A 26,232-nucleotide genomic window follows, 5' to 3' on the forward strand; every position below is an offset into this window, starting at 1 on the left:
CCTGTTAGCACTTAGTAACAGCCAGTGCCCAGCAAACTGTGGTGCAGGTGGGTGGCTTGGCAGTGCCTGGCCAAGGAACAGTGGACTATAAAGGAATAAGGTGCAAACTGGCATCAGGTGAGGCCCTGGCACTCAGAAGCTGGGACTGCTCCATCCCTGGCAGCATCCACGGACAGGTTGAACAGGGCTTGGAGCAATCTGGGATAGTGAAATGTGTCCCTGCTCATGGCAGGGGTTGGGTTGGAAAAGACCTCAAAGCTGATCTCATCCCAACCCCTTCTGTGCTGGGGGAGCATTTAACAGGGTCGAAAGATCACTGCCGGAAAGTCCCTGCTCATTAATTAATTAATTAGAGCTGATTCCTTCTCCAGTGAAGGATGCCTCCACAGCTGCTGGACTTCACACCAGGCAAGGTGTAAAGGACAAGAAAGCCGAAGGACAAGAAAGAAAATTATCACACTAATAGTGAATAGATGCAGCTGTGCCCCACCACAGGCTGCTTACGGCCTGTTTAAACCACAAACAAACCCATGAGAGCCCATGGAAGTTAATATTGAATTAAACTTAACGTAGGCTTTGAGTTAATTAAGTAGAAGCTGAAGGAAATAAAAAAAAATAGACAGCCCAAACTGCTTCTAGTAAGTTTAGTAATACTGTCATATATTCATGCTTATGGGAAAGTAAAAATCTAATCACATCTTATATTCTTATAACTTCCCACACCAGCAGTGCAGTTATGGTGATTAACACAAACTGTACCTCACAACACTTTACCTCCATGGTCACTTGTTATGCTGAGTAACCACATGTAAAAGAGGTTATTACGTTATAATTATGACGTTCTTTAATGTTCTAAGTATATGTTTCAATGCACTTTTGATATTAAGTCCACACTATCAAAAATAAACACAACTCACAGTATTTTGTATCATCAATATATTAGTAATAGTTGAGAAAAAATCCCACATGGAAAGAGCTGCCTATTAAAGTAATGAGATTAATAACAAAGTGGAGAAGTTATGCTTGAAAAAATATATACAGATAATTATTATGAAAATAAGACTGCACAAACAGTATTTTGCATAAAGTCCAACATTATATAGGGTTTGCCTTTATGGAAAATATAGCTAAGAAAAGAAATACACATTTCAAACTTCTTTACATCTGGATGGAAGTTAATCGTATAAAGCTATGAACTATTGAATATTTACAGATTAGGAGAGCCAGAGTGATTACATTTCCATGATTGTCAGTGCAGAAAAAAGAGGGCCCAGATTAGTTGCATATTAATCAGTACATTTTTGCAATGTACATTTCTGTAAGATCCATCTGTCCAGTTTAATGTCACCTTGCTGCTGTTTAGCTGAAATTCCTCTGCCAAGTTTTAACTTTCCCCTCTGAAGCCCAGAACCCACAAGATGCTCACACAAGCACATACCTGAGTATTTTGCAGTAGAAGAGTAACAAGAACAATTGAGAAATTATAAACCTTTGTTTTGGCTAATGAATATCTGCATTGGCAGGCTGCTGGAACTTCAGTGCCTCAATGTGCAGCTGTTTGGGAGGATAGCTTATTCATTTGAGGGTGATATTTTTCCCTCCAGAAATGAATGGATTAAAAAATAATAATATAAAATTGAGCTTCCAAGAGACCTTAAAAATGGTTCTGTCACTGCCTTCTGTGTCACTGCATTTCTGGTGAAATTAGGACTTTTGTGAAGAGGCAGCAGCTTCACAGATTTCAGATCTACTCAGCTTTTCCCACTAGACCAGACAGCAGCAGCAGCCACAAAGATAACAAGAAGCCTGTCTGGTAATGCCAAGGAATTGGTCTTTGGCTCTCCTACAAACATAGTGGGTCCTTTAGAATATTATCCCTCACATTTATTGCATGATGTCCAGCAATCCAACCAGTCTAATATAAAGGCCATTTGAAATTCAGTCACACTAAAGCCTTGTTTGCTGACACATTAGCTCGTTCTGCCTGCCAGCATAGCTTTGTATGAAGAAAATGTAACATTTGAGGGGTAATAGTGTGGTACTGACCTACTGGCTTCTAGATTAGGATTATTCCTGATTTGTGTCATGAACCAGTTGGTGGAGAGTTTGTACAAGACCAAGACTAATTTCAGAGCCTGCTTTCATTTTGGAACAGACTTTCAAGCAATATGAATTCCAATACCTAGATTTCTTAACAAAAAAAAAAAAAAAAGGGTTGAGCTACTGAGCTATGACACTGCCAACCCATCAGCTTAAAACATGCACGAACAGGATGAGAAATGAAAATTTAACAGAATTGTAGAAGTCAATAATGGCTTTATAGTCAATAATGGCTTTATATATTCTTCAAACAAAGCCACAATTCCAGTTTCACTTTCTCTCAGTCTGAGGTTTCTTTCCCAGCTGCCCTCACAAACACACTGCAGGACAGTGCTGGGCAGGGATGGACAGACGTGGTTCCTGAGGTTCTGCTGCTTGCTCTGCATGGACATGCAGTTCATCTCTCTATGATCCAGTGTGGCCTCATAACCAGGGAGCCATTCCTCTTAGTCAGCGGGGGAGAGGTGTGCAGCATGTTATTTGGGGTGTACACAGCCTCCCTGGAGGCGTGCAGCCAGCTCCTCTTCCTCTTCAGCTCTCCTACAAATGCTCTCAGATACAAAAATTCCATTCTCAGGAAGTGTTCCCTGGTCATGTCTCTGGAAGCCACTGTTATCCTGAACAGCTGGTCCCACACCCTGTTCTTCTTGCAGCTAGAAAACTCTTTGAGGTTGATAGGCTTTGACCGTGAATGAAGAATCCGAAATTCCAGGTCAAAGTGTGTAACTGCTGGGCCTGACAGGATCAAAATGTTACTGCTGTTCAGCTTCCCATCTGTCCACGTAAAACTAGCAAAGGAAGAGTGAGAAAATGATGAGTTAATTCCAAATAATCAGTAAAGAAAGTATTCACTGGAAATTCTCCTTCATCACATTTAGTTATGCTCTTCTTACAACCCAACTGATGAGCAGTGGGCTCTTTTAAGGATAAATGTTGGTCATAAAATATGATCAGGAAAGCAATTCTGCAGCACTGCTGGTTTTCCTTTCCATGGAGAGAAATCATGTAAATCAAGAGAAAGAAATTGCACTTGCCTGTAGGAGCCTGTGGTCACTCTAATGCCATCAATCAACATGAACTTTTCACGGACTTTTCCAATGATTTTGGTGCCCGACCTGGTGCAGTACGTGCTCCCCGTGATAATCCGAACCCTCATCAGCTGTTAATGACACAGCAAGAGTCAGGTGCACTGAAAAGTTCAGTGATTGCATTAAAAGAGTAACACAGCAACAACCATACCTGATGAACTGGCACAAGAGTCACCCACAGGGAACCAAGTGAGGATTTTGTCTTGTTTTTGTAGGCAAAGAGGTGACATTTAGGGGCAAACCCATAAACTGACTGTGCAGAATGGGACTGTGAAAATTCCTGTCACCTAATCATCAGGATCCAAATTCCACAGACTCCTGAGAACCTGCTTCTCCCTCAGCCTTCAAAGTCTCGACAAGCCCAAGCAACTCCAGTCATGCTTTAGAACTGGACATTCCCCCTGCATTTCCTTGAACTTTCAATTAGTATTTGTGCTCAGAAAGCAGCTGTAACATCCAATTACAAAGGTTTCAGATTTTCTATTAATTACTATCTTATGTAGGAATAGTTAAATCTTCCAAGATAGAGCTGGAGCTACATAACACCCATTTTAAGTTGTGGCAGCAGGTGTAATAATTTCTTCACAGCTTAAAGATTACAGTCATTAGAGGATCAGTTCTCTACCCCTATAAATATGACAAGGCTCACCTTTTCCTGCTCAAGGTCAACTCCCAGATCCTTGCACATTTTTAGAAAGTGGGAAAATGAAGACTGGTCTAGAAGGATATACACTTTAACTTGCCGTTGGCTACAGGCTTCCAAGAGGTCTGTGAAGATATCAGTGTCTGTGAAGGAATCCATAACCAAGGCAATCATCTGAAACGAGTTTCAGAAGAAACCATTAGGCTGTTTCCACAGCATTGCAAAGGAGATAGCATATGAGAAATTTGAGTTTCAAATTAAATACTCCCCCTGCCTTTTTTTCGGGTGGTTATGGAACATGGTACAGTCTTCTGTGATAAAGAGTATTCTTCCTCACCCTGAGATAGAACTAGACTCTTGGTTTTACCCTATGTTAGGCATATTTGATCTCTTCCTAAGCAGGAGAGGGTTTTTTTTCTTTTTTTCTTTCTTTTTTCAAAAGAACAGATGTCTTTTGTCTCAAAAGCATTTCCAAAAGAAAAAGTTGAGCTTACTTCCAATACTACAGTTTTCTCATCTTCCAAATTTTCAAATATAAAAAAACAGTAAGAAAACCCAAATCCACCAGTGTCTGACTGCTCTTTATATCTCAGCTCTCTGTTTGAGATAAAAGTCAAGTTCATCTTCACCTTACTATTCAGATTCTCACATTTCAAGTCAAGATCTGAATAAAACATCCCTTGAGAGCCAGCTCCTACCCCCGCAGATCTTCCCCATGGACTGAACCCCAGGATTCGCCGTGGATCCTCTGCAGGATGGGGAAGCAACGGCTCTTTCAGAGAGCTGGGAATGGGCACTCCGGGTGCCAAATCCGAGAGAACTCAGCGGCACCCAGAGAGCCCGGGCCCGGTTTTCAGCACTGTGGGAGTGGAAAAAGCTGGCAAATGATGAACCTGATTAAAAAATAACTACAAAAGATGCTGGAAAAGACATAAAGCAATACGAAACAGCAGAGTGATTATAAACGGAAAAGTATGTAAGTAAGAGTATGTAAGAGTAAGCGGGGAAGGACGAGGCGTGCTCGGGAAGCCGCGCAGCGGCAGCGGGGCGCTGTGCGGGCAGTCAGTCACTCATTCACTCACTCACTCACTCACTGACCTGCCGGGCGGAGCGGATCTGGCGCCGCACCGCCTCCTTGCAGCCGTAGATGCTGTCCCCGCAGCCGGGCTGGAAATGCGCCTCCACCCGCGTCAGCCCGCGGAAGGCGCCGCTGGCGAAGCCCGGCCAGCCCAGTTCCAGCGCGGGCGGCTCCAGGTCCGAGCGCTCGGGGAAGTAGGTGAGCGACGAGGCGTCCAGCGAGGCTCCGGCCGAGGGCTCGGCCGCCGGCTCCGGGCCCGCGGCGGGCGGCAGCGCGGCCCGAGCGATGTCCTGCACCTCGGGCTCCGACAGGAAGGGCGGCAGCTGCTCCCGCCGCAGGAAAGCGCGCAGCGCCTCGGGGCCGCCCGCCACCAGCTCCTCCAGCGCCAGCCGCTGCGCCTCGCTGTACGGCCCGGCCGGCGGCGGCCAGCGCCCCGAGCCCTCCTCCAGACACTGCGACGCGTTGGCCATGGCCGGAGCGCCCCGGCGCTGCCCCGGCTCTTTATAGCGCTCCTTCCCCGCCCGGCTCCGCTCCTCCCGGCCGCTCGCCCACGGCACAGTCACGGGTGGCACAGCCCGCAGCCTTCCCCACGCCCAGGGAAGCGCCAACCTCGAAGGAGGAAGATCAGCCCAGCCCTGGTGCTGCTGCCCAGCCCGGATCAAAAGGCTGCTCCAAAAGTTGGAGAGGGCAAATGGCCCCAGCCGGAAAGGACCAAGCGGTGACCAAGTGACTTAGTCACCCCGATTTAAAATGCCAAATAAACAGAAAGCAAAGCTCAGCGATGATCAAGTTAAAGCCCCATGGCAAAAAAAGTTTATTTGTAAACTGTTTCTTGTTCCTGTTAGAGTACCTTAACAGCAGCACGGTATAATAAAGTTTAAAAGCACATAGAACAAACAGGGTAATTTTACATACATTCAAGAACTGCAGGACTTGGGCTCTTAAAAATACAACTCGATATTGGCTTTGAAGGTGTAATCTTGGCTCCCTCCCTGCAACTTGGTTTGGTGCCAGTGTTCCAGATCCACAAATCAAGCAATAAAGTACCTTATCATTTTGAACAAGTGCAGACAGAATTTTTTTCCCCACCTCCACCTTTAGTGAAGGAGTGGCTGCTTAGAAATCCAAGCAATAAAAGTAGCTAAGCCTTGTTGTCCTTAGAGATTTCAGACAGAAATGCCAAAGTTACTTACTCTCAACACCTGCAGCCTTTTTGAGTTATGGATATTTTTATTCATTCATTCATTCATTCAATATTCAAGCCAGCAGCTGAAATGTGCCATCTACTGGACGTACGAGCCCCTAAATAAAAAAATACATAACCCAGACTCTGATTTGATTGGGCAGAATTCAGTGTGGTTGGTCACTGAAGGACTGAGATGCAGGTCTAAAGAAAAACAGGCCAGATCTCAGGGAGAGACTGCACACACTGCTCAGGTAAGAGACCCAGCAAGCACAGACATGCACAGAAATCTGCAACCAGTCACATAAAGACTTTGCAAAGCAACCAGACCTCAGGTCCACTGAATATTGGAAGTATCTTCAAAAACTAGTGGCACTTCAGCTCCTCAAACTGAGTTAGTAGTGGAAAAATTATAGAGCAGGAAAGAGTATTTCAGACAGTAAAGTTAAAAAGAGAAAAATGTTTATTTAATTCCTACAGTTACTTGTAAATTAACATTACCTAATATAACCCATAACATTCTGTAGTGCATTTGTCAGTTTACTTTTGAACAGGGGCTTTGTCACATGCCCTCCGTGATTGTCGCACCTTGGAGCCCACTGCAAAGGAAGAACACACACATATATATTTATATATCTCTAAACAAAGGCACCTGAGCATGATCAACTAGAGGGCTAGTTAGCTCATTCTGTTTCAGAAGGCTTAAACAAAGGAAAAATAATACAGTTGAAGATAACCTGCAACTGTTTCAACACTCTTTGCAACTTTAGTGGAAGAGTAGCATATATATCACAGAAGTTAGAATAAAATCAGCTTTATGGCTCTTTGTAAAAGCTGATTCCTCTCCTGTCAAAGATAAAGTAGAAATAAAAGCCAATATTGGAAAAGAAGACTGAGAATTCCTTGATATAATTCCTTGCTATAAGATAGATCTCCATAGCTACTCTGAGCAAGTTCCGTGTGACTCAGATTTTTCCAAGTTTATATAAATTAAAACTAAGGCATTAGCAATCCTGGAAAGCAGTAACAAGTTCAGCTTTGAGGTTAAATACCCAGAATTAAAATGATCTTCACCACTAATACATACAAGAGGAACCTCTAAGTTGTTACTATATAATGTCTCTTTTTCATCACTTACATTGCATAGTATAAAACAAAGTGCTGGAGAGTGGCGTATTAAAAAAGCATCAAAGAAATAAAAGTGCCGGACAGAAGTGGAAGGATCTTTAGGTACAAAGTGACGGCAACTCGAGCCTGGGGTTTGTGTGGTGTGTGGTCAGGGCAGCAATCATTTATTGAGGGAATAGAGCGAGGCGTGGCGCAGGCTGTGCAGGCTGGCGCTGATGTCGCGCCTCTGCTTCAGGCTGCCCCCGGCATGGACCTGGCTCAGGTAGGTGGCAGGGACACGGCCCCGCCGGGACAGGATGGCCACCATGTGGCTCAGCTTCGACCTGATCGTCGAGTAGTGGAACTGCCTCTCTTTGTGCAGTTTTTGGAAATATTGTGCCCTGTGACTACTGGAATAGTCAAAGGAGCGGAGAGAGGATATTGAGCCTGTAGAGCTTGCAAGAGAGCACTGGGACGATGAGGAAGACAATGATTGCAGACTAGAATTGGATACAGCCTTTGCAGGCAGAAAATACTCTTCTTTTGAAAACTTTCTGGGAAGGAGGGGTGTTTCTGTGCCCTCCTCTTCCTTTGTCTGTGTCACTGCAGTCTTCAGCAAAATGGATGTCTGTGTGCCTGTCACTCTGGCCGTGACAGAAGCCTGAGTGCTAGTGTCTGCTGTGACAGCGCTGGCCTGAGTGCCTGCATTGCATTTGGCCACAGCTGCCATCTCTTCCCACGGGCCAGTTTGAGTTGATGCACTTCTCTGTTCCACTGTGCCCACTTGATTGCTGAACGACTCCTCTTCACACAGGCAAGAAAGCTGCAGGTTACAAAGCTTTCCTGCAGGAGTATATTCTGCTGCAGGAGTTTGATCTGCTTTTTCCAGCAATTTCTTTGGAGTACTAGACAGTCTGGCAAATTCTGCTCTCAAGTTGCCTTCCACAGTATATTCTTTGGAGGATTCTGTTCTGGTCAGCAGATGATCAAACATACCACTGTTCCTGCAGCTGGACGGTCGCTTTGGGCTGATGGGCAGTGACTGGGCATAAAGAATCCTGAACTGGAGGTCAAAGTGTTCCACCACTTGACCTGACAACACCAGCAAGTTGCTGCTGTTCAGCTTCCCATCAGACCATGTGAAACTGTTGAAAACAAACCAAGACTTACAGTTAATCTCCAGTGCATTTCAACAGCGCAGCTACAGACAGCAAGACTCAGCTTAAAAATGAAGGTAAAGTAAGAAGTCAACAGATTATTCATTTCTGCAGGAAGGACTCTATTTAGCCATGGCCAAGCTCTCTGCTAGCAACAGGTTGAGTAAATCAGTTTTCCAAAGGTGTTTTCAGATTGGTGTCAGCCCCACTTGGACTCAGCTAGTCCATGTGCCATTGGCACTCATTAACACGGGGCAAAGAGCAAAGTTAATACATCCTTTTGCAGCAAATCCCCATTTCTACAGCTTCACTGGGCACCAGCAGACCCCAATACTTGCCTGTAGGAGCCTGTTGCCACTCTAATGCCATCAATTAACATGAACTTCTCCTTGGCTTTCCCAACAATTTTGGCACCTGACCTCATGTAGTACGTGCTCCCTGTAAGAGTTCGAACTCTCATCATCTGGTTCAGAAAAGAAAGGAAAAAGGTGGCATCAAATTTAAGTTAACTTCCAAAAACTTTTGATTAGCAATTCTACTTAAAAGCAGCTAAGCACAGTATGGAAGATAGGAATGAAATGAACTTTTTTACACAGTCTGTGTATGAGTGGTTTTAGTCACACAGTGCTAAATTGCTGTTAGATTAGGTGACAACAGTCAGTTCCAATTAATTACTGCCCAGGAAGGCAGGAGTGTTTTTCCCTCTCCAGAGAAACTTACTGCACTGAACATAAGCCTATCCAAGCCATAGCACAGCCATGTCCATTTATATTCACAGCTGCTAAGCAAATCACCTGGCTCACATCATCCAAACCTTTTTAAAAGAAAGTATTAGGAAAGAAAGCAGATGGTACCAGAGCTGTACCACCCTTTAGCTTCCCACGTTCCTGTTTTGCTTAGCAAGCAGTTCCTTGAGCCAAAGAATAAAAGCTATTTAAACATTGCAAAATTAAATCCCTGAAAATTGCTGCATCCTCAGGACAGGGATCCCAGTGCACACAGCTCTGGTGCACACCATGGTTGTATCTCCTACATATGGGCAACAGACAGGTTGCTTTAGCCTTTCAAGGCAGTCTGATGCTTTATAGAAAGGTTTCTTTGATATGCATAAACTGTACCACAAAAATAAAAACAAACCACACTGACCTCAATTCAGTACTTACACTTTCCTGCTCAGGACAAACTCCCAAATTGTTGCACATTTCCAAGAAATGGGGTACAAAGTCCTGGTCAAGAAGGATGTAGACAGGGACTTGGCGGTTTTTATAGGCATCCTGAAGGTCACTGAAGATCTCAATGTCTGTGAAGGAATCCATCACAAGGGCAATCACCTGCAAGGAAAGCCACACCACTTATTTTACACAAGACCACTGCCTCCCCCAACCATTTTCTCCTGTTGTTATCATCAGGGCCTCATGCATTTCCTTGTCCTCCTGCAAAGGCTCTGGAAAGCTCTAAATGATTTCTATATTCCCACAACACTCCTGTAAATTCATTGTGCCCCAGCATGCAAAGCATAGGCCTGAAGAGGTTTTTCCTCTGTCTGTGGCTTTTGTACACTTTCACATCCTCCTTTCCTACACAACCCCCTGTAGTGTGGCCAGACTGGGGAAGCTATCACAGCAGAATCTGGACTCCAGACAAACCATCTCCACACCTGTTGTCCCTGTGTTTCAAGCAGCTACAGGAGAATTAGCTTGAATGGCCTCCTTGCTGTCAGAGCTCACAAACTCCAGCTGATTTCCAGTCTCTTCCTGGTCTTACTGAGTTTCTATCCCTTACCTTCACAGGAAATCCCTCCACTCACCCAACAGTTCTTTCAAAAAAGCAAATCCTAAAATGGGAATATCACATGGATGAACCACGTCTCCAGCTAATTCAGAGCCATGTCACACACTGATTTGGTGCTTGGGTTCTCACCCTTCCAAACCACTTCTGTGTAGGGACACAGGGCATAAAAGATTCAACTTTATGACTGAATTTTCCACTTTTCTATTAAACCAGCATAAAGAACAATGACAATACAACCACTGTGGGTACCTGGCACCTGCCCTTATCAGATGGAGGCTGCTGCAGCACACCCAAGGTGTATAAGCACGCAACACAGCTGCTCTGCGTGTGGCACAGCCTGTACTCACAGGAAACCTTTCCCACAGGAACAGGCTGAGCTCTGCATTCCCACCTCTGTCCTGCTCCCTAAGGGACTGGTTCTGTTTGGCTGAGTTCTGACATATAACATGCATAAGCACATGGGTATTTCTAGATAAAGTTACTTTATGCTGGTGCTTCTTGTGTGTGTCCTGAGCTTCTTGCCACCCAATCACTTGTCTAAGTGTTGAAGAAGATTAAAACCAATAAGATGCTTTTGACAAGACCAGACAAGTAAGAAAACCACCCCTGAAAACAAAACAATTCACACCAAATCCTTGGGAACACTTCATATGACAGCTCAATTCACAGCACGTGTGAGTTCTAGTCCCAGAATTAGCACCTGAAAAAGAAATACAGTTTTGCCCAAAATGTTTAGAGGAAAGAGAGAAAACCCTTTTCTCTACTCATCCATTCAGGATAGCAAGGACAAGATCACAGCAGTCACTTGAACTGCATTGGGTGCATTAGTTAGAGAAGAAACTATGCAGCATCTGGAGTTTTCCCAGTCTTCACATGAACTTGAGGAACTCAGAAATTATTGAGAAGTATCATACGGAATCTGACATTCAATAAACCTTAGGGTGTCAAAAATGCCCATTTATGTCCACAAAAACGCTCCCTGGATCAGGCACAGCCACAAATGGGGCAGGGGCAGCCTGCCTTGCTCTTGGCTCAGAGTGAGGAAAGGTGTTTGACAGGATGTTGCAAGAACAATATCACAAACAAGTACAGCTTTTGAGGGGAATAAATGCCTTTATGGAGTTTACTCGAGTTGCCAGACTGGTCTCACGTACCTCCAGGGATTGTTTGAGAACAGAGCTTCCTCTGGGACCGTTTCTGGCAAGGAGCCCATCGTTCATGTCATCCTCACACACTCCCTAAGCTCCTGCCCTCGCAGGGGAGTAGAGACTAAGCTCGCTTGTTCATTCAGGGTGTGCCGTGCACGTTACACAAAGAGACAGGGGTTGCTTCATCTGGCCACCCAAAAAGGAAGCTACACATTTAAATTTTAGCTGAGCCAATGGAATGGCTGCTAAGGATAAGGGTGGTTCCCGGCTGGGATTACAGTTGCAGGCTATAAACTCCGGGAATGCAATGAGTTACAGGGAACAGTTACAAGTTCCTACGCCACGTGGTTTTCAAACCATACTGTGCATCGGAACAAAAGCGTTCACTCCTGTAGGGAGAAAGTCCTGTCAAAAGCAGTTCTGTACGTCACAGTGAGCTAAGGAAGGAAAATACAATCACGGTGTTATATCTGTAGGTAACTTTCTCTTATAGAAGAGGCTTATTTTGTGTCACACCCTTTAAAGGACACTAGGAGGTTTCTGCAAGCGCACCTGTCTGGCAGAAAACATCAGTGGGGAATCTGGAATAGGAGATCTTTTGCTCCCAATGAAAGCAGGGTCAGCTGGATCCAGCGGCTGTGCTGGCCACGGCAGCAGCGCTGCGGGACGGGGAGCTCCTGGCGCATCACCCAGAGCACCCGGGAAAGGAGGTGCAGATGCAGCAGAGTGCCACTTTTTCTGTATTTTCGAGCTTGTCCTCCTTAAACCGTCTGCTCGACAAGGGTTTTAAAACCACTTGGCTTTGCTCGGTGTCCCATGGCGACGCGGAGCGGTGCCGATTCTTGATGCGCTCGCAGACCCAGGGGAGAGGGACCCCGGGCAAGGCAGGGCAGGGCAGGGCAGGGCAGGGAAAGGAAGGGAGCTCCTGGGGCACTCACTCACTGACCTGCCGGGCGGAGCGGATCTGGCGCCGCACCGCCTCCTTGCAGCCGTAGATGCTGTCCCCGCAGCCGGGCTGGAAATGCGCCTCCACCCGCGTCAGCCCGCGGAAGGCGCCGCTGGCGAAGCCCGGCCAGCCCAGCTCCAGCGCGGGCGGCTCCAGGTCCGAGCGCTCGGGGAAGTAGGTGAGCGACGAGGCGTCCAGCGAGGCTCCGGCCGAGGGCTCGGCCGCCGGCTCCGGGCCCGCGGCGGGCGGCAGCGCGGCCCGAGCGATGTCCTGCACCTCGGGCTCCGACAGGAAGGGCGGCAGCTGCTCCCGCCGCAGGAAAGCGCGCAGCGCCTCGGGGCCGCCCGCCACCAGCTCCTCCAGCGCCAGCCGCTGCGCCTCGCTGTACGGCCCGGCCGGCGGCGGCCAGCGCCCCGAGCCCTCCTCCAGACACTGCGACGCGTTGGCCATGGCCGGAGCGCGACTCCGAGCCGGCCGGGATCGCTTTGTGCAGTTTGAATACAAACAGCGCGGCCGCCGCAGGAGGAGCCTTCCCCGCCCCGCGCCGCCGTTGGCTCCGGCAGGAGGGCACCGCCTCCGCCGGGCGGGACCGGGACGGAGATTGACGCTGGGGACAGTCCTGCTGCCCTTCAACGGAGATCGCGGCTGGGGACAGCCCGGCTGCCCTTCAATGGAGCCGGGACAGCCCTGCCCCAAGCCCCGCTGCCCTTCCGTGGAGTTGCTGCCTAACCCTAACCCTGCCCGAGCCCCGCTGCCCTTCCAATGGAGCTCCCGGCCGGGGACAGCCCTGCCCGAGCCCCGCTGCCTTTCCGGGGACCGGCAGGGATCGCGGAACTTTTGCCCTGAACAGAATCCAACCCCTCTGGTCTCGCAGAGATGCGTGCTAACAAATGCTGGAGCTAAAGCCTTGAAGGCTCCCACGGAAGGCAGCCACAGCTTTGGCTGTCCAGTTTGTCTCCAGCTCCTATGCAGCCACTCCACAGAATCACGGAATATTTCTGTGCTGGAAGGGATCCCCAAGCCTCATCAAAGTCCAATTTCCGGCCAAGGGTGCCACCATGGCCCCGAGAGTATTGTTCAAACGCTTCCTGAGCTCTGCGTTTGAAATAAAGTTACACCCACCCACTGCCTAGATTTCCTCCTCTAGATATCCCCCGGCTGTAGACAGTTGAGAGGCAGAGATATTTAACAGTGCCAAAACTCAAACCAGTTAAAAACAAACAAACAAAGCAACCAACCAACCAAACAAACAAAAAAAAACCCTCAGTAGCATTTTCGTATTATTAAAAGAAATTTAATATAATTTTTAAATTAAAAAATTCAATCTCTCTATTAAAGACACTGAGTCAGGTGCTAATACTGTCAAACATATGCTTTTGGCATGAGTTTTACATAAAGTTTAAGATTTTATGCATTGCTTCAACATGTTAAGAAACCATCTTCATACTTACAGTAGCAATAAAGTCAATTCCATACAATATCAAATATCCTTTTTTTAAAAAAGTTTTAAATATATTAGACTCTGATTGCCAAAATGCCATTTTATACACAAAGCTGCTAATACAATATACAGTTCTTACATTGTTTTTTTTCTTCACATAAAATACATTTCATCAAGTTTTATCTGTACATGGTTTACTACTGATCAATGGAATTACGAGTTATTGCAGAAGGCTTGCCATCATCTCTTACTGTCCTGTACCAGGCTTATCCACACTCCTGCAACCTCACACTGCAATCTAAAGGCTGAAGACATGGTGGTGGCAATGCTAAGGCTGCATCTGCACTGTTTAAAAACCCGTGTGTCCCCTCCAGCTGTGGGTGGAGATCATTGCATTGGTGTAGCTTTGGGAACAGGTATCTCGAGCAGAGTCTCCTCTGCTACAGCTTCCATGGTTGAAATACAGCAAAATGTTCTAGGTCATAATTGTGCCGTTGATGTTGCCCGGAGAGCCCAGTGGTACTTGAATTGTGTGAGGGAACTGAGAAGTCCATTGGCAGTTTGGCCAACATGAAAAACAGAATAAAGGTGAAGAACAACCAGAGAGAACTGTTCTGTTGCACAGCAAAACAAAACAAAAAATGTACATGTGTTCTGGTATAAGAGGTGACACCTTGCTGCTGCAAGCATGTTCTGGATTCTGCCTGTAGAGAACTGACACACCAAAGCAGTCAATATGATTTGTTAAAATACAATGAAGCTCCTGTGCATTTCCTTTCTGTGTATTTAGGAAGAGAGAAGTGGCGCTCATGAGAGAAATCAAAAGAGCAAGGAATAATGTCACAATCTGGCACGCTCTGGACTGTTATCCCCTGGCAAAAGTCTCCAAGTTAAAGATCAGCAAGAACTTTATGGTCACCACAAACCTTCCAGAGACAAGTTATCTTTAGCAAATATAAGGCACAGAAATAACCCAGGTATAGGGAGAAACCTTCCAGCAGACAGACAGTTCACCCATGGCTCACTGCAGACCAGTGCTATTGCTTTCTCAGGATATTCCCTTTTCCATGGTAACTGTTTTACTTCCAGCAGGGATGATAGGGGTAATCAGAGCTCCAAGACTGAAGAAAAAAAACACTAGACAGAAGTTGTAATGTCATTTGGGAGCTTTTAAGAGATTTCAACCCCATGAAGTAAGATCCTGCTCAACAAACTCAAGAATTCACTGGCTCCACTGAGTATTGCACTGAGTCATTATTGCTATTGCCCTGCCATGCTCTTCTCCTTCCCTACCAGGAGTTCCTCATCCAGGTGGCTCTTCAACCACACCTCCAAGATGGCACAGAATCACATCAGCTAGACTCAGTTCTTCCCAAAATTGGGAGGGTTTCAAGATTCAGGAGCACCAAAGAAGTGAAATTAGGTGGGCTGAAATAGCATCATGTGGTATGTGAAACACAGATCCAGGTCTGATTTCAAACAGATCCCAGCAATGGGACTTAAGCCCTTATCTAACATTTCAGTGCTAAGCTCACTAAAGTAGAGACACTGTTTTGAAAGACACCTTTTTCCTCCATCTAACAAACTTCTTTCAACATGGAAAATAAAGCTGCTTTCATCAACCACTGGAAACAGTACAAATTCAGCACATAGGAAAATGTGAGGAGAAGGAAGGGTTATTCTCATGCAGCTCTGCCTGCAACAGACCTGTCAGTACATTCACATCCTCAGATCTTTGCACAGTCTCTACAAACAACTACAACTTTTGGCTCACTGGTAACTGAACTGGGACTCTAATCTGGCCTTGAATCTGTAATTAGATATTTATTGATCTTAAAACCATTCAGTAAATCATAAAAACCTCAAATGCTCCTCTAATAAACTAAGATATGCCAGTCACAACATGATTTCTAGGTTTTACAGATTTTCAGGCATATTAAGATCCAATGAAACAGCCAAGTGCCCTCTGCTCTGTACCTTAGAGGTCTCCTCTGGGATGGGCTTTAAAACACACAGATATCAAACCCCCACTATTGTTGTAACACTGCTGAATTTTACAGTGAAAAGCATTATTCCTAGAGGTAGGCTGCTACAATGCCCATGTACTGTATTTGTGTGTTTTTTATTCCCCCAAAAGCCTGTTTTTCTCCACAAAATAGTCCACCAGAAGCAAGTTAATTAACCACCTTACAGAATCCCTCATCCCAGACCTACAACCAACAGCTGTGCCAGTGCTGCACAGGCAGTGACCATTATATCCCAAATGCCACCACACAGAAGCATGAATCCATTCCAGGCCATTCTTCAACAGCCTTCCAGCTCACACTCTGGTGCAGCTTCAGCCACAGCCAGTGGCAGGGCTGTGAAATATATCCTGCAAGATTTATCCATTACTGCCTCTTGCCATTAATAACTCTCCTGTCTGATTAAGAATGGCTTACATTTGATCAGACACTACTAGACTTCACAGCTAGGATGATGAGTTCCCAGAGTTTTACTTATGTGCAATACCAGTGGAGGCCAAAAAGCTGTTTGTCTAAAATGGACTGGTTTCCTGCGGTTTTAATGTATTAATAGCTCTCAGTGAAAAGAAGCCTCAAACTACTTTACACTATTGCATTGTGATCTTTTAATTTCCTTGGAATTAGGCAGGGTTCAATACACTTGCTAGCACAAAGTTGCTCTGAGAAAGAAGGAAAAGGGCCCTACTCCTCCTTTGCTGGGAGGGAAGGCAACATCTGGGCCCAAATTTTGCACCATACACAACCTAGTAGGTAGCGGCACCAAAATTTGTTAGAGTGAGTTCAGAAATCTCATCAGGATGGACGTGGAGAGACAAACCTCACCACTATGGGAGAAGAGAGGCACCTGAAAGAATCATCTCCCCAGTTCTGAACAACAGCCAGGCCACACTTGGTGTTATCCCAGAATAATTTACTCAAGGTAATCAGAAGATCCACTGTTAACCACATACAGATGCAGTAAAGTCTTTCCAGTTACCAAATCATCCTCTTACTACTAGAGAATGACTTTAAAAATCCATTAAGGTCAAGCACAAGAAGCATTTTCTAGTTTTATAATTAGCTTATGTTTCAACAATGGAGGGAGCCCAACTTCTCTGAATGCTTCAAGCTCTGCCTTTAGCAGAACTGGGGGTTTAAGTGAACCAGACCAACTGCTACCACTTTCTAGTTTGCACCTAAAACTGGAGAGGAAAGTGAGTTCTATCTTACAATTCAAACCATTGAATTGTCAGCCTGGTACCTCCCAGGTCCAAAGGTGTCACCTGCACAGCGTGGCAGAGGTGGTGACACACAACAGCCACCTCTGCTGTCTCCAGGAGCCCAGAGCCCTGCATGGGAATGTGCCCAGCCCCAGAAATGGGGGGATTTGATGGGGGGCAGAGGGTAGCACTTTAACAGTCACTGGCAGCCTCAGTCAACTTTTTATAGCCTAGAAAAAAGTTAAGGCTGTGAGGATCCCCACAGAGGGAGAGTACATGTGAAAGGGAATATTGATGTCCAACAGGTGCCAGATAAAAGGAAAATGGGTGGAAGGTGCATTTGCTCTTGCTTGGCTGAAGCACAACTACACGAGCTGGATTTAATCCACTGAGGCTTACAGAGACCCAAACAGGTTCATGTCTTCAGAATTTGGAACTTAAGCTGCCCAAGAAGACACATATTCATGCAGGCAAACAGTTACGTGTGTGACAGCCCCTCTGTGCAGAGGAGTTAGAGATTTACAGTTATTTCTGAGACACAACTGAAGTGTGGCCAGTTCCTCAGAGCTGCCCACACTCTCCTCTCACCTCCCCCAGGTGCACAAAGCCTGGACTGGCTGCAAAGCCAGTGCCAAACCCCCAGGTGAGGCCGTGCCAATGTCTGCCAGGCGGGCTGTCAGAGCTCACATGAACTACACCAAGACAGTGCTGGCACTGCAGCTGCTCCACAGCACAGAGGCTTTGTTAAGTGTCAGGCAACTCCCCCAGACACAGAGGCATTTAAACCTTCCTCTGCCAGCTGCTACCCACTGCTGACAGCTTCAGCAAGGGAGCTGGAAAACAGAACAAAACATCTCCTGTCCTGCTGCAGCGTTCAGCTAACAACACAGCAATGGTCACAGTTATTTCTCAGCCAAAGACTGCGGGTTCATGCAAGTGTCGTTCACATCCACGGGATTAGAAATGCTTTCATGGCCTTCCTGGGTTAGTGTTGGCAAGCCTTTCCTTCCCATCCCTCCTGAGCCCTGTGATTCTGGAAATCCAGAAAAAAATCAGAACACAAAGCATATTGCCCCTACTATCTGTGTTGAGCATACAGAGTAAACAAACAGAATCAATAGGAAAGTGAGATCAACAAAAGTCTTTTCAGTTTTAACAAATTAAGAGTCTAAATAGTACAAATAAGTTTTTTAAATTACTTATCCCAATATAGACCTTTGTCAGTATTTTATTGCAGTAAAATTCTATTGCCAGGGCCCCTTTATTGCAACATCAGTTTTAAAGCCTATTGAGTGAAGCCTGTTCCAGGAAAAGTTCTGCTTCAAACCTGATGGCAGTCTGCAGTGACGAGCTGACAGAGCAGAACAGGACCCAGCCAGTGCACAGTTTGTGATGGTGAGCTGTCACCGCAAGGAGGTAACACCTTGCAAACTTCCTAAGCGCAGCATCTGTGCTTGCTTGTTGCTCCAGCCCAGGAAGGGCTGGATCCAGCTGTGTGGAAAACAGTTCTGTGCACTCTTGCAAAGCTCATGTGGGGGCTGACCTCCCCTCCAGGATATGTGCATCCCCCAAGAGTGACAACACAGGTCTGAACTGTCACCTTCCAGCTGCTCAGTGACTTACAGCAAGAGGCTCGGACACAAAGATTTGAATTCAGATCCTTTCTTTGTTCCAAGGCATCTCATGACTTCCCAAGGACAGGGAGGCAGCACACCATACATTCTTCCCCAGGGAGCAAGACTCAGGAGACTTTTGACATCATATTGATGTGCATCCCTCCTAAGAGCCTTGCTCCACCTGCATTACTCATCCAGCTGCAATGGAGGTAATTGGCAGGGTAAAGTACAATTTGAGATGAACAAGGCTGCCACAGTCAGGATGTCCATAACCAAATTCTCCCTTTGAAATGCAAACAACCCGGCCACTGTGATAGATCCAACCCACGTCTCCTGTCCTCTGGGGTGAGACACAGACCAGACTAGGAAATCCTGCAGCACCCATGCACCTTCTCTTCCATTTCCTCCATGGGAGCTTTGAATTTCAGGAGGGGCGGATCCCCACTGGACACTGTGTAGTACACCGAGCTCCCATTGGAGCTGTAGGGAGAAGTCCTGGATTCCATTAAGTGCGACTTGGCCTCGGCCACGTTCTCAGCAACTCCTGCCATGCCAGTGCTGAAGTGGGTGCTGAGGAAGGGGTGCTGGAGCAGCTTGGCTGCAGCTCGCTGCCTCTTCAGCTCTGACAGGGTTTGGTGGTTGTGCTCCTTGTAGGTGCCCCAGAGCTGCGGCGCCTCGGGCAGCCCGGGGCTGCTGTAGGGCAGAACGTGCCCGGGGTTGCTGTCGGGCTCAGGGTGCATGCTCCAAATGTCCCCGTTGGAAAAGGTGTACTGGTAAGGGCTGGCAGATGCCATCAGTCCATTCTGGAGAGGGATCTCGGTGTCACACTGGGTGCTTTTGTTCGCTAGCTCCGGGAGGAGGGAGGAGTTCTCCAGCACTGAGTTCTGTAACAACGAGACATGAAAGAGCATTTTCCCCCATTCCCCATAGCAGGGCTTATCCCTGTAACAACCTCCTAAGTCTGCTCACACTCAGCCTTTCTACCAGACAAACACTGAATTCCCCCACTAATGCTGTCAACCCCAACCAGGAACTGTTTCCCAAACAGGAACCTTAACTCTGGAGCCCCACACACACACAAAAATAACATGCTTATCTTCATAAAATGAGAATAACTTAATTTAAAACAAGTCACTGCAAAGCAAGTTTACAATTCTGTTGTGCTTAACAGCTTGTGAACTTTAGAATAAAAGACAGACACTATTTTTTTGGAGCATCCTGGTTCACTTTTATCTCAAAACTATGGATGCAGCTGTACGTCCAAAATAGGCTTTCCACTTGAGTGGGACATCCCAGTTTATACCAAATGAGAATTTGGTCTTTTGCTTACACCTGGTGGGTGAGGTCTGCAAATTTTTCAGCCACCTTCCACCCACTGCTACTGAAGCTGCACCACCAGCCCTCCTCAGTGACTCCCATGAAAGAGAAGAGATTCCTTACAGGGTCTGTATTCTCCTGGTCAGACCGAGTCTCCCCAATTTCTCCAATGAGAACTGAGTTTCTTCCTTCTTCTGCTGCCCCCAGCTGCTGCCACACCATGGCCTCCTTCTCACACTCCTTCCTGTAAAGGTTTGTCCTGTCCGAAAGGCTGGCCCTCCTCACCACCTTCCTGTGGGACAGGGACAAGGGGCATCAAAGCTGTGAGCAGGACATGACATTTCCTCTTAGTCTGTAGCTCTTCTCACCTCCTCCTCCTCCTCCTCACAGCCTCTCCCCCTCTGGAATGGAATGTGGATTCAGCTTCCTGGCACCCACACAAAGCAAAGGCACTGAGGTGGAAACTGAAGGTGGGAGGAATTTTAAGGAGCTCTAAACCGGCACTGCAAATTTGTTTTAGAGCTCATGCAGGTCACCTTATGGACCTATTCTGCAAGCAGTGGAGTAAATGTAGAAGGAAATGGCCCATGGGCTGTTTAGGGAGCTTTGTGGTGTGCAGGACTGCTTTGGTGTCTAGAAACATCTCACAAAGACCCCTGCAAACTGTATCTCAGCACTGCATCTTGGCCATGTGACATACTACTAAAAAGCTCAAGTTAATCCACTTGAAGCACTGATTTCCAACACCAGTTTCAGTGTTTTAACAAGGTAAATTCTCACTATTTGGTCCTGTGCTCTGGACAGTTCTTAAACCACACCGGCACAAAACCATTTCCCCCCAAGAATTAGCACCTCTTCCTAGTGAAAAAACCACTCTTCAAAGGAGCTCTGCTTTCAGCAACCAAAGTGAGCTACTGCCTTTCATTCAGAAAGGACAGGTGGGTTGTTCTCACTGACCTCAGAGTGCTCTGTAACCACACCTGGGTGGCCAGGCCAGTGGCCCAGGTGACCTGCAGGGAAGAGCAGAACTCACCCCCGGCTGCCCGTGCTGGAGGTCCTGCGGCTCAGCGAGGATTTGTGCCTCATCTGGGACTTCATGATCACATCGTGTTTGTGCTTCAGCTCCAGAAGCAGAACTTTGAATTCCTCCTCTTCACACAGATCTACGGCACACATACAGACCAAGCTCTTTGTCAGATATTCTCATTAACACCATTTTACTAATTGTGCCTTCCCAGTTAGACACTCAGGTCTTAGGGCTGCACACAACAGCAGGGACGCTCCCAAGCACAAGGGATAACAGAGGAAACACACAGCAGGAAGACTTGGTGCTTGGGATATGCCTTCTTCCTTCTTTTTATGAGCAGGAAGAAGCATTTTCTGTAGTAAAGTGGTGCTTCAAAACTTCAGTCCCAGTTACAGAAACTTTTAACTTTGATTCTAAAAGGATACCTAAAACATTAGGTTAACGCTTCTGAAAGCACCATGTGAGGACTCTAGCCATTTCTTAAACATTTATTTCTTTAAGCTTCATAAACTCACCTATTGGCATCTCATCCAAAGATGTCCTGGCACTCAAACTAGCCCCATGGGACACGAGCAATTCAGCCATCTGCATCTGAAGAATGGAAAGAAAGCCACATTGATAGAGTCATTTTAGGCAATTTAGGCTTTCCTCCCTAAAGCTGAAAGGTTGGAATAAGATGAGAGGCAGGTTCAACTTGCCTCAAATAACTCTGGTATGTGTGTGATGTTAAACACTGTTCCCACCATCCACTTGCACTGGCATGCTCTGCCTGAAATTTCTCAGCAACCAGTTCTTTTTGGAGCCCTTGGGATCTCCTCTGACGCTGTCCAGAGAGCCCAGCCCCAGTTGAGATTTATTCCATTTGCAGAGTATCCACAGTTTGTCCAGGCAGGAAGAAATGCCACCCTCACACATGACAGCAAAACCCTTACCTGTCCCCAGAAAGCAGCAGCATGCAGAGGTTCCCAGCCATCCCAGTCCTTTACATCCAGGCTTGCCCCCTGGTCAAGAAGCACTTCAGCTGCATGCAGATAACCATTGGCTGCAGCTATATGCAGCTAGGAGATAAGGAACAGAGCATGAGCTGCCTGCAAGGACCACAAATGGTTTTATACACCGAGTTTCAGCGGATTTTCTTGGATAATGTTTGAGCCTAAAGCTGGACAGGCAGCACATTTCACACTGGGCAGATGGCACCAGGTCAAAAGCAGGTTGTTCCTGTTATTAAAGCTCAGTATTGCCTGCATGTAATTCTGTTTGGAGAGGAAATTGCATAACAGTTCTCAGAATAACTTAGATATATGGATGAGAAAAATAATGTATTCACATTTTAAATCAGGGGCTTTTAAGTGCTTTCCAATCTGTAGGGAAAGCACCATCAAAACACGAGCCTGCAATGCAGAACATCATCCACTCTAAGTTCTGCATTCCTCATGCCAGAAGAACATCTCCTCTTCCCCACTGAAGTGCTGTAGATGTGATTTTTTTGAATCAAATTTACAGCCTGCTTTAGTCAGGCCTCTCTCTGTGCAATTGCACTTCCAATCACACTATAATTATTTTCACCATTTGAAAGTCAAAAACATTTTAAACCTTGGCTACTTTAGGTTAAAGGAGGATGAATTTTCAGATATTGGCTTCCAACTACAGCCACCACTTTGGAGACAATCAATAATGGTCTCTTTCAGTTCCCCAGCTTCATGTCTCTGAGGATTTTCTTAATTGCAGTCTGCTGTTGCATCTCTGAGCAAAACATTGACCCATGCACTGCTCTGAAGGGATTAACTCCACTCAGAGCTCCTCCTACTTCAGCTGTGCTAAATGAGAGAATCAAAGCTTCTTTTCAAAAAAAATTCATGAGGATGCCACCACACAGAGTTAAAACTTCATCTGGAAATAAATCCTGATGCTTTCTGGCAACTCGATTAATTTCTACAAAAATTTTATGCCACTTTCTAGAGGCCACATAAATTAATAAGGAATCAGTTGGGGGTGATACAAAAGGGGGAGCCCAGAGGTCTGGTTAAATGTATGTATATAATCCTTGTTAAAGGAAAAATGTGTTAAAAAATAAACTGCAATAAAGACTTCAATCATCCAAGCTTACCTTCGGGGGAGCCTGCCCTTCCCTTACACTTCTGGTATATGCTGAAGGTGACATTTAGATTAAGAAACTGGAATGCACTGCTGTGTCCTGGCCCTCAAACACACGAAACCAAGTGCCTGTATATCAGTTATGCCTGGACCCCAGCATTAAATAACCTTGGTTGTATGAAATTCCCAGCACATATGACCTCATTACTGAACTTTCCCTAAGCTGGGACTGCTCTAAGACACAATTTAGTAGACACATTTGTGGGGTAAAAAGAGCTGGGATTGTTCAGCCTTCCCAGTCCCTGTGCAGACAAATCAGATGCCAGCTGCTTTGTGCTGTACACTTGTCCTGGGTGCCCACCTCTGCCCAGGGCCAGGTGCCACCAGGGGGAACAAACAGTGAAACTCTGTGTGAGCCAGAGCCACACAAAGCAGAAAGGAGGCAGGAAGTCTCCAGCAGCACTGGATCCTGCTCCTGGGAAAACCAAAGGGCTCTCACATCTCCTCCACAGGACTCCAATCAGCCCATGAGAAGCAAGAGGTTACTGGGACGCCTTCCAGGCCCAGGTCCCTGCAGGTCAGCAGATGTGTTATGTTGTGTGGGACTTCTCCTCTCAGTGACTTGCACCTGTTGATTTTGTGTAACTCCTGCTCCAGCGCAGGTTTCACAGCCTCTGGGCTGAAGGAAAGCAAAACTGAAGTCGCTGCAGTTTCACTCACCAGCGTAGCACCTTGGGCATCAGTCCTGTTCAGGTCTTGGCCAGTGGCAAGTATGTCATGAATGTCACAGATCATGACCTGCTCTGGAGCAGCTCGCATCTCATTGATCCTTTCCTGGGTAATCCCTGTTAAAATTCCAGTTTAAAAAGGACAGTTGGAAAGGTTGAGTAAAATTCTCCACTGGTTGAGTAAAATAAGATTTAGGATCCTGGTTGATATGACCCCACATCCTTCACCCTCATGGTCTTTAGGAATCAAAATAACCAAAGTCAGGTCCCAAAAAATTATGCCAAGAGCAGCTCTCTGCTTTTCTCCAGAGGCCAATCAAGAGCTGAGAAACAGGGTAATTTTTAGTACCACATTGACCCATTTCTGTATTTTACATAAACTCAGTCTCCTTACCTTGATAGGCCATGCAAGTCTCAATGACATCCAGGGTTGGCTCATCCTCACAGAGGTCATATGGCATGTTGCCATCTGCATTGACTGCCAACAGGTCTGCTCCACTGCAAGGGGAAAACTGAGTTACACCAGCAAGGACCTCAGAGCAGACAGTGCCAAACTCTGGGATAAATGCTTAGGAAAAACTAACTGGGATTTGATACTTGCCCAAATGCCACCAAGGTATGAATGAGATAAGAAAGATTTGAAGCAAAGCTGTGGAGCTATAAGTGGAGAAGATTAATTCCAGAACTGGATGAAAGGCAGCACACTACACATCCTTCCTGAGTCAGTAATGCCCTGTGTTCCACATCTGCTGCATTTTTATAACCTCCAAAAATTTCCTAACCCAAGAGGGAACATCCTCCAAGGGATGCTTGACTGCATCCTCTTCTCTCCTTCATTATACAGTCAAAGAAGAGCCAAATTTTCAATGCTTATGTCCCAGATGACAGCACCACAGGGAGAAGTCTCCCTCCCCGGGAAGAAGCAGCAGGCACAGCTGTGCAGGACAGCAGGTTAACACTCCCAAAGCACCAGCACACTGGGAAAGGGCTCCACACACAGGCACAACTATCTGCTCCAGGCAGGATTCACCACAGGTGCTGATGAAACAGCCCAAAACACACCTGGTTTCCTTCTCCTTGCTGGCAAGACTTGAGCTTTAGGGACTTGGTCAAGCACCCTGTGTCACCACTGGGGATTAAATATTGCAGGAAGTTTAGTGATCACTAATTAAAACCCAGTGAGAGAGGTCACAAAGTTCACCCAGGTGCCTGAGTGACACAAGAACACTGCTGCCCTCCTACACCAATGGCTGCTTGACTGGATCTGAAGTGCTGTTTAGGAGCTTGACGGTGGATCCTGCTGGCTGCTCCTGTTTCTACCCCCACAGTGACCACAGTTCCACAGGCACACACACACACCAGAATACAGGCAAAAAGGGGCACATTTTGGCCCAGTCTCCAGAAGCTTCACAAAACTGAGCCTAGTCATCTAGGGTTTTATTGTCTCCTGAGCCTTTCTGCTCTTCCTCCTTTGTGACCGTGTTCACATGGGTCCCAGGATGAGGGAAGAGACAAGGATCTGACTCCATGTTTCAGAAGGCTGATTTATTATTTTATGATATATATTATATTATATTAAAACTATACTAAAAGAATAGAAGAAAGGATTTCATCAGAAGGCTAGCTAAGAATAGAAAAGAAAAGAATGATAACAAAGGTTTGTGTCGTGGACAGAAAGTCCGAGCCAGCTGGGCTGTGATTGGCCGTTAATTAGAAACAACCACATGAGACCAGTCACAGATGCACCTGTTGCATTCCACAGCAGCAGATAATCAATGTTTACATTTTGTTCCTGAGGCCTCTCAGCTTCTCAAGAGGAAAAACCCTAAGGAAAGGATTTTTCATAAAAGATGTCTGTGACATTCCTTCACTCCCTTCTGCCCCAAGCATGAAGGACCCCCATGAGCAGCCTGAAAGCAGGGAACCACCACCACTGCTGCAACCTCCCAAGGTCCTAAACAGCCTCAGTTTCCATCCACAGAAGCTGTGGGTAGAATGAGACCCACAGAAAGGACAGACACCAAAAGCCACCTACTGCTGGATGAGGATCTTCACCAGGTTGATGTGGCCACAGGTGGCTGCTGCATGCAGTGGAGTCCACAGCTCGTTGTCCTTGGCGTTGACGTTGGCCCCGTGGCTGAGGAGGAGCTTCACTATGTCCTCATAGTTGTCTATGCAGCACTGGGGAGGAAGAAATGCAGAAACATTGGGTTTTTTAAACCTTGGGAACATGAGGGTTCATACCTGCTCAGCTGTAAAATAATAAAGGGCACCTGCACATGGAGATCTACTTTATCCTGCACTGCTTGGCAAGGAGCATCTCCAGCAGGGTTAAACACCATATTGAGCACCAGCAGGTCAAAAAGGCAGACCAAAGGGTCACTGGTGTTTTCCAGGGCCTATTCTGGCAGAACCAGCAGGGAATAACAGCAAACACGCTCACACCTTCTATTTCACTGGGTCTTCCATATTCAAGAGCAAACATAGCAGAAATTCAATGTAACCAGTAGAACCACATGCCAAGGGATGAGCTGACAAGCTGACA

General features: G+C 46.4%; 3 protein-coding genes across 3 annotated transcripts in view; all 3 read right to left on the reverse strand.

The window, feature by feature from the left end:
- Positions 1-2,497: 2,497 nt before the first annotated feature.
- On the reverse strand, positions 2,498-5,505 carry LOC115912172 (protein FAM83D-B-like). Its single transcript, XM_030963582.1, has 4 exons — positions 4,930-5,505; positions 3,838-4,005; positions 3,135-3,259; positions 2,498-2,888 (listed from the first exon to the last, which is right to left on the reverse strand). Exons 1-4 carry the CDS (start codon positions 5,377-5,379, stop codon positions 2,498-2,500), a joined length of 1,134 nt encoding a protein of 377 aa, XP_030819442.1. The 5' UTR covers positions 5,380-5,505.
- Positions 5,506-5,715: 210 nt separating this feature from the next.
- LOC115912133 (protein FAM83D-B-like) lies at positions 5,716-12,729 on the reverse strand. The gene is made up of 4 exons (XM_030963539.1): positions 12,242-12,729; positions 9,520-9,687; positions 8,695-8,819; positions 5,716-8,344 (listed from the first exon to the last, which is right to left on the reverse strand). Exons 1-4 carry the CDS (start codon positions 12,689-12,691, stop codon positions 7,381-7,383), a joined length of 1,707 nt encoding a protein of 568 aa, XP_030819399.1. The 5' UTR covers positions 12,692-12,729; the 3' UTR covers positions 5,716-7,380.
- Positions 12,730-18,117: 5,388 nt separating this feature from the next.
- PPP1R16B (protein phosphatase 1 regulatory subunit 16B) overlaps positions 18,118-26,232 on the reverse strand; it is a 59,798-nt gene continuing 51,683 nt past the window's right edge. Inside the window, exons 4-11 of the mRNA XM_030963271.1 lie at positions 25,723-25,868; positions 24,082-24,185; positions 23,680-23,804; positions 21,798-21,923; positions 21,381-21,456; positions 20,872-21,001; positions 19,962-20,130; positions 18,118-19,405 (exon numbers count right to left, since the gene is read on the reverse strand). Coding sequence (XP_030819131.1) covers positions 18,884-19,405; positions 19,962-20,130; positions 20,872-21,001; positions 21,381-21,456; positions 21,798-21,923; positions 23,680-23,804; positions 24,082-24,185; positions 25,723-25,868 — 1,398 coding nt within the window. The 3' untranslated portion in view covers positions 18,118-18,883. The remainder of the gene's footprint in view (positions 19,406-19,961; positions 20,131-20,871; positions 21,002-21,380; positions 21,457-21,797; positions 21,924-23,679; positions 23,805-24,081; positions 24,186-25,722; positions 25,869-26,232) is intronic.

Source organism: Camarhynchus parvulus, chromosome 20, assembly GCF_901933205.1.
Source record: "Camarhynchus parvulus chromosome 20, STF_HiC, whole genome shotgun sequence".
Taxonomy (NCBI): Eukaryota; Metazoa; Chordata; class Aves; order Passeriformes; family Thraupidae; genus Camarhynchus; species Camarhynchus parvulus.